Raw genomic sequence first — 10,390 nt, 5'->3', positions numbered from 1 at the left:
GCAGGCTGACCTGGAACTCACTCATGCAGGCTGACCTGGAACTCACTCATGCAGGCTGACCTGGAACTCACTCATGCAGGCTGACCTGGAACTCATGCAGGCTGACCTGGAACTCACTCATGCAGGCTGACCTGGAACTCACTCATGCAGGCTGACCTGGAACTTGCATGGTTCTTGCGCGTCTGCTTCCCAAATGCTAGGAAAACAGGCATGTGTCACAGTACCCAGCTGAAAGATGAAATTTTGGATTTCTCACTCTGCCATAAAGTTAATAGTGTATTATTATGGGATTGGGAGGGTGTGAGTGCTTGGATTTCAGGCGTGAGCCACCACACTCAGCAACTTTTTTTTTTTTACCCCCAAACATTTTCATGGTTGTTCACTTGTGGTGCTAGGAGTCAAGCCTTGAACCTTGATCATGCCAGGCAAATGCTTTACCTACTGAGCTATATCCCCAGTTTCATAATGGTTTACTCTTTTCTAAAAGAAGATTTGTTTTATTTTTAATTGTGTGTACGTGTGTGTGTGTGTGTGTGTGTGTATTATCTGTATGGGTGTATGAATGTAGGTGGCCCCCAGAAAAGGGCATCCGACCCCAGAGCTGGAGTTTGTGATGGTGGTAAAGCTCCTGCATGGGCACTGGGAATGGAATTCAGGCCGCATGCTCTTACCTGCTCAGTTATCTCCCTAGCCCATGGGTACTTTACTTGAGGACATGTGTTCATTTTCTATACAGAAGGCTTTCTTTAGACTAGAGGTGTTAGCTTTGCTCCTCGTTACAGACTCCTTGAAAGCCCAGCACTGTGCTCTTTCTGTCTCTGAGATCGAGTTGAAATAGCCAGTGTGTCAGTCTGCAGCCCAGCTCTTCAGAACTGAAAGCATTGGCAGCATTGGCAGCCTTGGCAGCATTGGCAGGGCGGTCTGTAGCCTAAGAGTAGTAGGTTTGAGTGATGAGGGTGAGTACATGTGGTACACATACGGCTGCAGTGTGAGCTTGTAGCCTCAGCACTCAGGAAGCTGATGCTGAGGGATTGTTTGTCCAGAGGTTTGAGACCATCCTGGGCAGGTATAGCCAGGTCCTCCTTTAAAAAAAAAAGTTAAATACACAAAACTTTAAAATGTAAAAGTTGCTTCCTGAATGGTTGTCATGAAAAGTAACTGAGTAACGTTTGACATTGTAAAACACACAAAAGCAAGACAAACAAAAACTCACATCTTTGAAGTTAGGAGACTTTTCATTAGAAGATGTGCTTTGCCATACAGTGATAAAGAGGAGTGTGTTCATGTTTCTTTAAGATTTGAGTGTGTGGTAGAAATGCTCTTGGTATGTATGTCCATATTTATTATTTATTTATTTTTGAGACAGGGTGAGTTACTATCTGTCTCGGCTGGTCTTGAGTTTATTATCTTCCCTCAGCCTTCTCAGTGCTGGGATTACAGGTATGTGCTGGCATACTTGATCTGAGTTTATATTCTTTAAGAACCATTCCCTGTACAATCCTGACACTGGCAAATCCCTTCAGAGCATTAAATTCCTTGTTTACGTGTATGGGTATTTTGCCTACATATATGTCTCTACACAACACGGGTGCCTGGTGTCTAGGGAGGCTAGGAGAAGGTGTTGGGTACCCTGGAACCAGAGTTAGCATACTGTTATGAGCTACCACATGGCCCCCAGAAATACAACCTGGTGTCTCTGGAAGAGCAGCAAGTGCTCTTAACCTCTGTCTATCGGCTCTGAGCCATTTGTTTGCTTTTAGACAGTTTCTTACTGTATATCCTACACCTTAGTACATTGAGAAGTCATTAGCTTGTAGCTTTGGGTAATCTGTTACTTTGGCTTGTCAATGTTTCAAGAGCAAGAGTTTTCCTTTTCTCATTATATTCTATGTTTAGTTTAAAAATGTATTATATAGTAGCAGCTAAATAAATACTAACTTTGGCTGCATGTATTCTAGTCTGTTAGAATCCTCTAGTCCATTGGTTCTCAATTAGTAGGTCACAACCCCTTTGGAGGCTGCATGTCAGATATCGTGCATATCAGATTTACATTTTGATTCATAACAGCAGCAAAATTATAGTTATGAAGTAACAACAAAATAATTCTATGGTTGGGGTCACTACAACATGAAAAGCTGTATTAAACTGCATTGGGAAGGTTGAGAACCGCTGTTTTTAGTCTGTTTTAATCCTCAACTGTTCTTTTTTGCAACTTTTCTAATAAGACGACTCCTTTATGTTACTATAGGAATTAGTGAAAATCAAACCACAAACAACAAGAAAGCCCCACCAGTACAGACAGTGCTGTAAGGATGGCTTCAGTCAGTATAGTGCGTTTAGTGCAAACATGAGGACCTGAGCTTCCATCTCCACAACCCACATAAAAATGTTGAACATAACTGTTGGGTCCATGGGGCTCACTGGTCAGCCAGCCTTGCTGAATAGCTCCTGGCCATTTGAGATCTTGTCATATAGAGCAAGGTAAATGGTTCTTGTGCACCATGCTGCTCTCTCAGGGCCAGCCTACAGATGCAGCCCCTCCATGTTCCAGGTTGCTGGCAGGTAGTCCTTGTAGCCTTGTTTTCATGGCAAGTAAGTGTGGCACCCTGTGTGTAGATGTCTAACATCTTTGATGAACCTCAAGGCTGTGAAGATTCACAGCAAAACACTTCTTCCAGGTAGAATCCAGGATAAAAGTGAAAAGAACAGACCATCTTTGAAATCTCTGGAATCCAATAACAGGCCAGAAGAATCCAAATAAAAGTCAAAAGAATTGCCTTTGTCACCATATCTGAAAAACTATGAAAATACATAAAGGATGTTGGAGGTGAATCTCTCAGCAAAAATACCAGTTTCTTATTTCAAACTAAAGAGAAGCAAAGAGTGCACAAACATTGGGTCAGTTTTCTCCTGTACCAAGTGTGGACTCTGCGTAGCCTGTAGAAGCCTCGCCCTGGCCATTGTGGCGGCTCCTGTAGGGCTTCAGGGTTCTCGGGTGCCTTATAGGGAGACTCTTCATATTGACGACATCAGATGCCTCACTGAATACGTGAGTGTTCTACACACTCAGGTACTTTTGAGAGATGGGGCGGGAGGATCTGATGTTAGAATACAAAAGGCAAGAACAGGATAACTCAGAAATCCTTTTATTTTAAAAGTTGTAGATGTGAGCCAGTCTTATAGACTGTTTGACCTTCAGCTGACCAGTATGCCTGTTATAAATTATCTACCCAGAGACCAGTCTATTTGTTGAGATAAACCATCGAGCATCAAAGCAAGCAGGCTAAACTTAGAATTAATATGAATGACACTAACTATGGCAGAGCCCAGTTCAACTTCAGTTGAGGGAAAAGAGAAAGATGTTATGAGTGTTGCCTACAGAAATATGAAGATCTTGAAACTGGGAAATTAAAGTTTGTACTTGGCATTGGTATGTTTTAAAAACCTTAATGCTTTTTATACGTACATCTTACCTTACTATTCTGTTTTTGTTTTTGTTTTTGGGTTTTTTGAGACAGGGTTTCTCTGTGTAGCCCTGGCTGTCCTGGAACTCACTTTGTAGACCAGGCTGGCCTGGAACTCAGAAATCCGCCTGCCTCTGCCTCCCAAGTGCTGGGATTAAAGGCGTGCGCCATCATGCCCGGCTTACTTTACTATTCCACTTGTAGTTTACAACATAATTATAACTACTCTATTCTTTGATAGTGCCTCCGACCCTGAGATAGAACCTCCAGGACCCACCTAAAGGGTCAGGTGTAACTCCAGCTCTTTGGGGATTGGGGTGGAGGTAGGGGAACAGATCTTCTCTGTTATGTGTATGTGCAGTGGTAAGTGCCCCCAATAATAACAATTAAACAAGAAATAAAGTGGAGACAAGACACATAATATCATTCCTCTGACCTCCACTTGTGTATCATTCGCACACATGCACACATCAGCACACATGCACACATCATACACCTCCCCCAATATAAGTAAAATTTAAAAATAAATGAAAACAAAGAGAGTAGATGGTTCTTGAGGAACAACACCCAAGATTGACTACTGAACTCCATGCATATGTACACACACATGTGGATAGCACACACCTGTACTTCAACCTTCTTATTCTCATGACCTATATACACACAAACATACATAGACAAAGACAGACTGACTGACTGCTGGGGTTTTTATTGGGATTACCTTATCGTAGATGTATTGAGTCTGTTTAATCCACATGCATGTTGTATCTTTCCATTTGCCTAATCTTTATAGTATTTCTAAATGGTTTATGACTTTTAAAACAGACTTATTTTATATCTTACTGTATGTGTGCCTGGTATGGGGGCGGAGCTTACAAAAGGATGTCAGACCCCGGAAGCTGGAGGTGCAGGTAGTTGTGAGCGCTCATGTGCTCCAGGGAACTCTGCAGGAGTGGCCAGTGCTCTCAACCTCTACCTCATCTCTCCAGCCTGTGCTTTGTGACATTTGATATAATGATATTTCTAATTTGTAAAACTTCTTAATATTTTAGATCATTTATATACTTTGTTATTGATTTGTTTTGTTTTGAGACAGGGTCTATTACTGTATCAGCTCTTGTTGATGAGTCTAGAACTCTCTCTGTAGATCCAGCTGATCTTAAACTCATAGAAAGTATTTGTCTCTGCCTTCTAAGTGCTGGGAATAAGGACATGTTTTACTCTACCAGCACAGATACTATTTTAAAATTTCATCTTCTGGATTTTGTTGGCATTTAGAATATACTTTTCTATATTACCTTGCCCAATTAATAAACATTTGATTTTCTATTAGGAAGTAAAGGAAAAAAACAAAGTTATTAATTTTATCTAAAAGTTTAGTTATATATAATGAGTTCCAGGACAGCCAGAGCCTACATAGTGAGACCCTGTCTCCAAAAGAAAAGCAACAACAAAGCCTATGAAAATTATTGTTTCTAATTTGATCCATTTTGGAAGCCATCTTGATTTTTAAAATTTTTCTTTTCTTTTTTTCCCCAATGTGGAAGTATGAAGGTTTTCTTGGTTTTGTTTTGGTGTCACCTTCTAAGGCTTAGGCTCTGTGATTGACAGGAAGTTACACTCTCCGCAGACCTGCATCCCCAGCTTCATTAGGCTTAGGTTCTGAGCTGTGTGCATAAATGATAACTTACCTGCGCCATTAGACCGGACGGACACTGTGGCTAGTGTTCAATCCCCATCACAGACATGAGTTAACACTTGTAAACCATGTACCTGACTAGGAAATAGGCTTTTATGAGCAGTGCACCCTTTAACCATAGTAACTCACTGCGCTAGGGGTCACTACTAACATTTACAAAGAAAGCCAAATCAAAAGATAAGGCTTTTATATATAATAAAAGGAAGAGGAACTATCTTTACTTCCCATTGAAGTTCATGGCCAAGACCTCATCTAACAAAAGACACGTTAGCAAGGAAAAGCATTATTTTGTTTTATATGGTTGGGGCCTTCTAAGGAAATGAGGTGGGATTTGTTTTTATGCTTGGATGTGTGGAGAAGTAGAGACAGTTGTGGGGAAGCGTGCTGGGCAAGGATGTGCTCAGATCCCTCCTGCTTCTTCAGAGAGAAGGGCATTCCTTCCTCCTCACCGGGGAGCTCACTTGTAAATCAGGGCTTAGGAAACTTTTTAGACAGACTTGCTACATAGCCTTTACTGGCCTGGTACTTACTGTAGTGCCCAGACTAACCTTGAATTTTGGATGTCCTCCTGCCTCAGCCTCCTGATTGTACCACCACACCTGTCTGACAACTGAGTTTTAAAATTCACAGGTGGAATTTAAGCCTAGATTAGTTTCAATTTTTTAAAATATGATCTGAGTTTTTAAGACAACAAAAATTGTCCAGTAATTTCTAGATATCAATTTATCTGGCATCAGTGGGAGGGGAGGCCCTTGAACCTGTGAAGGCTTGATGCCTCAGTGTAGGGGAGTGCTAGGGTGGTGAGGCATACCCTCAATAGAGGCAGGAGGAGGGAGGGGTGGGTTAGGGGATTTGCATAGGGGAAACTGGGAAAGGGGAAAATCTTGCTTAAAACAAAAATACCTTTTCTTCACCATTTGAATTGTAGCTCTCTGTTTAGCATGTTGCTAGTGTTATAGTTTGTTTTTTTTTCCTTTCTCTTAAGGGTGTATGTGTAGATTTGTAGTGCTAGAGAGTGAACCCAGGGATTTGTGTCTGTCACATAAACATTCTACCCCTTAGCTATGACTCTAGCTCATCTTTGTTTTTTAATGTTTTTAATTAAAATAGAATTATATAACTTTGCCCCCTCCAGTACCTCTCCCCAAACTGCTCCCATGTGTAACCCTCATTTTCAAGTAGATTGCCTCTTTTTTCTGTTTTTTTGTTTTTGTTTTTGTTTTTTCGAGACAGGGTTTCTCTATATGGCTGTCCTGAAACTCACTTTGTGGACCAGGCTGGCCTCGAACTCAGAAATCCGCCTGCCTCTGCCTCCCGAGTGCTGGGACTAAAGGTGTACGCCACCACGCCCGGCTGCCTCTTTTTTCTTATTACTGTTATAGGAAGTATGTACTTATATATGCATGTATATGCACAAATACATAAATGTAACCTGCAGAATCTGTGTTGATGAGTTGTGGTTTCAGGACTGACTGCTCTGCATTGGACAACTAAGGCTATTGTAGCAGTCACTGTGGTTCTTTGTCTAGGATGGGACCCCAACAGCTTCCCCTTGCAAATTAGATCCCCATTTACATTGCCACTGTTTAGGCTTGTTTTGCCACCATTCTAGAAAAAACTGACTGCAGACTTTGTGTTATTCTAGCACTTAAGAGTTTTTCTGCCCTCTCATCTTTAATGTTCCCTGAGCTATAGATGCAGAGGCTGTGATGTAGATGTATCCATCTCCTAGGCGTCTCGAGACCCATTGATCTCTACATTATATCTGGTTGTAGTGTTTCTGTTGATGGTCTTCATTTGTTATAAAGAGAGACTTCTTTGATGATGGCTAGTAGGTACACTTATCTCTAGGTATAAGGGTAACATTTGGAATATAGTAAGGAATTATGCTCGTCTATCAAAGTGGTGGTATTAGATTCTGTTCTAATGTCCGTGACTTCACTAGCCCTGGGAAGCTGGCTAGGTTTTCCATACTAGGTATGATTTTTCTTCCTGTTGAATGGGCTTTAAGCCCAGTTAGTCAGCAGTTGGTTACCACTGATATGTGAATGGCCCTTACTGACTTTACAGATACCTAGCCATGCTGCTGTTTGTTTTTCTGGTACCAGTGGAAAAAGGTTTTCAGATCAGATCCAGCTTGAATCATTGAGTCTTGTGTCCTTGGTGTTGGGTATCTTCAGCAATAGAGACCTGCCCTCAATCCCAGAGAAGCAGCCAAGGCATCAGAACCTTCTGTTGCTTTGAAAATCACTTGGGACTACCCAGACCAACAATTCAAAAGGACAGTTTTTCCTACCTGGTATTGAGGGTTTGTTATTCTATGGTTCTTGTGGGAAACATTATCAGCCCAAATAGTTTAACTTCCTTTCACACACACACACACACACACACACACACTTACTTTGAGAATTTTATATTCTGAATTTTGATCATACCCACCCTATAACTTCTAACTCTTCTAGATTTCCAATATTCACCTCCCCAGTTTTTTTGTTTTTTTTAAAAAGCTCAGTGAGTTTAATTTGTGCTGCCCAATTATTCACAAGTATGAAACCATCTATGGTACTGTGGTTGACCTATTGAGGGCTACACTGTTAAAGAAAAACTGATGTCTCTATCCTAGAGACCATTAACAGTCAATAGCTTCTCAGGTTAGGGGCTAGTGAGCCCAACTCCTGTGTGCTAGGATGGTGGCTCCTTAGTCTAACTTAATTTTTAGAAATAATGTTAAAGGAATAAAGCCTTACTATATAGCTTATAAGATTAAATTGTGTGTGTTTTCTCAATTAGAAAAATCTTAGGGAGGGGCTGGAGAGATGGCTTGGTAGTTAAGAGCACTGGTTGCTCTTCCAGAGGTCCTGGGTTCAATTCCCAGTACCCACGTGGCAGCTCAAGACTGTCTATAACTCCAGTTCCAAATGATTAAACACTCTCACAGAGACATACATTCAGGCAAAACATTAATGCACATGAAATAAAAATAAAGTTATTAAAAAAAATCTTGGGGCTGGAGAGATGGCTCAGTGGGTAAGAGCTCTGACTGCTCTTCTAAAAGTCCTGAGTTCAAATCCCAGCAACCACATGGTGGCTCACAACCATGCATAATGAGATCTGACACCCTCTTCTGGAGCGTCTAAAGACAGCTACAGTGTACTTACACACACACACACACACACACACACACATATATATATATATATATATATATATATATATATATTTTTTTTTTTTTTAAGGATTAGCTAGTGTGTTACTGGGAAGAGACACCATGACCTAGGCAAGTCTTATGAAAGCAAGTATTTTATTGAGTGCTTGCTTACAGTTTCAGTCCATTATCATCATGACAGGGAACATGGCAACCTGCAGGCAGGCACTGGAACTGTAGCTGAGAGCTACATCCTGATCCACAGGCAGGGAATGAGCCTGGGCCTGACAAGGGCTTTTGAAACTTGAGCCCACCCCCAGTGACACAAGACCTCCATCAAGGCCACGCCTCCTAATCCTGTCTAATAGTGCTCCTCCCTGGTGACCAAGCATTCACAAGTAAGCCTGTGGGGCTGCTCTCTTTCGACTACAGCTAGATACTACATCTGAGCTACTTACTGCCCTGGTCTGTCTCTGTACCTTGTCACTAAGCTACTATAGGTGAAACCCAATGATCTCAAACCTAAATACTTTAAAGCACTTCTCTCAGCATGAAGAGAAGCATCTGTCCTGCTGCTAGCGGAGTGTCTTAGGACTTCTGGTTATTGGCTTGGGATAAGTACTCAGTAGATGCACTCTGGTTTCATTTTATTGTTACTGGAGTGGACCCAACTTTCTTGACATTTAAGTGAACTCTTTTTTTTTTTTTTTTGTGGTTTGTTAACTTGGACTAGAGTTTCTGTCAGCAGTTGTGTATCCTCACCACACTCACTGCAGTAACAAACGATCTAAAGGAGAAATATGCAGAATTGCCATGCTGTTTTACAGACATCTCGAGTCACAGTACTTTTCTCCCCTTTTTGGTGCTAATTCATAAAACTTGGTACTTCTAACCTTTGTTGTGGGGAGACAAAACAGGGTCTGTACCACAGGCTAGCCTCACACTCCTGTGGCCGAGGGCAGATGGCTTTGAACTTCTGACTCTGCTGCCTCTAGCCAGTGCTGAGATGCAGGTTCTTTTCTGTCACTCAAGAGTGTTTTGTGCTGGCAGTCCTACGAAGGAATCAGATTCAGGAGAAATGATTGTCCCGCCATCCAGGGGGCTGCACCATGGCTCTTTATTTCTTAAAGCTTCTGGGATATTTCATGGTTTCTAAACTTACTTCCGTCTTTATATCCAACTTGTTATGTGCCTGAGTTTTAGGTACTTAAGACTCTTTGAAGGAGGTAAATAAGAACATTTCAAAAAATAGGGTAACTTTATGAAGCTAGAGCTGCTTACATCTGTTTTCTTTACTTCTCCTCTTTGTACCTAAAAAATTTTCACGTCTTGATTACACGGGTCTATAAAATAGGAATACAAATAATTTGCTGATAATAAATAATAAAAATTAGTTTAAAATACTTCTTTGGTATACATTTATTAAAGACAGGCAAATTTGTATAGCTAGTGAGATACATATTTGTTTGTAACTTTTATACAAAAGAACTAAGTCTTGGCAGAATGTCTATGGGGTCCCATACTGTTGTCTTTGCTGGCCTGGAACCTGTTATATAGACCAGGCTCGCCTTTAAACTCAGAGATCTGCCTGCATCTCCATTCGTGGTGCTGTGGTTAAAAGCATATGCCATATCTGGCCTTGGCCAAATATTTAATGCTGTAATATACAGTAATATTGGATAGTTTGATTTTATAGTCATCCATGCTGAGAACACTGATTCATATAAATATACAGTATAAAGTGGCAGAAGTATATTTAGGATAATTTCAGAAATTGGAAATTCTTTCCTAATCTCGTCAAAATCCATCTAACATTTTATCTTTCTCTCTAGATATGTTTTTAAGATTTATTTGCTTTTATGTGCATTGATGGTTTTGTCTACAAATATGTCTTTCTGTCTGTGTGAGGGTCAGATCCTATGGAACTGGAGTTATAGACAGTTGTGAGCTACCATGTGGGTTCTGGGTTAAATTAAACACCAGCCAGTGTTCTTAACTGCTGAGCCATCTCTCCAGCCCTGCATTTAACATTTTAAAGGTGAACCAAGTCAGCAATAGTAGGTTTTTTTTTTTTTTTTTTTT

At 40.9% G+C, this 10,390-nt stretch overlaps 1 protein-coding gene across 6 annotated transcripts in view; it reads left to right on the top strand.

The window, feature by feature from the left end:
* Positions 1-10,390, top strand: part of Nt5c2 (5'-nucleotidase, cytosolic II) — a 137,370-nt gene that overhangs the window by 100,139 nt on the left and 26,841 nt on the right. The window contains exon 1 of one of the 6 annotated variants that reach the window (XM_029472572.1): positions 744-1,440. The exons of the other annotated variants lie outside the window; for them this stretch is intronic. Within the exon in view, the coding sequence (XP_029328432.1) occupies positions 1,316-1,440 (125 nt within the window). The 5' untranslated portion in view covers positions 744-1,315. Of the gene's footprint in view, positions 1-743; positions 1,441-10,390 lie in introns of those variants that run through there. 6 annotated transcript variants of the gene reach the window in all.

The sequence above is a fragment of the Mus caroli genome, chromosome 19 (genome assembly GCF_900094665.2).
Source record: "Mus caroli chromosome 19, CAROLI_EIJ_v1.1, whole genome shotgun sequence".
Classification (NCBI taxonomy): Eukaryota; Metazoa; Chordata; class Mammalia; order Rodentia; family Muridae; genus Mus; species Mus caroli.
Note: the sequence above shows the minus strand (reverse complement) of the source record. Positions and strands in the feature narration are given on the sequence as shown.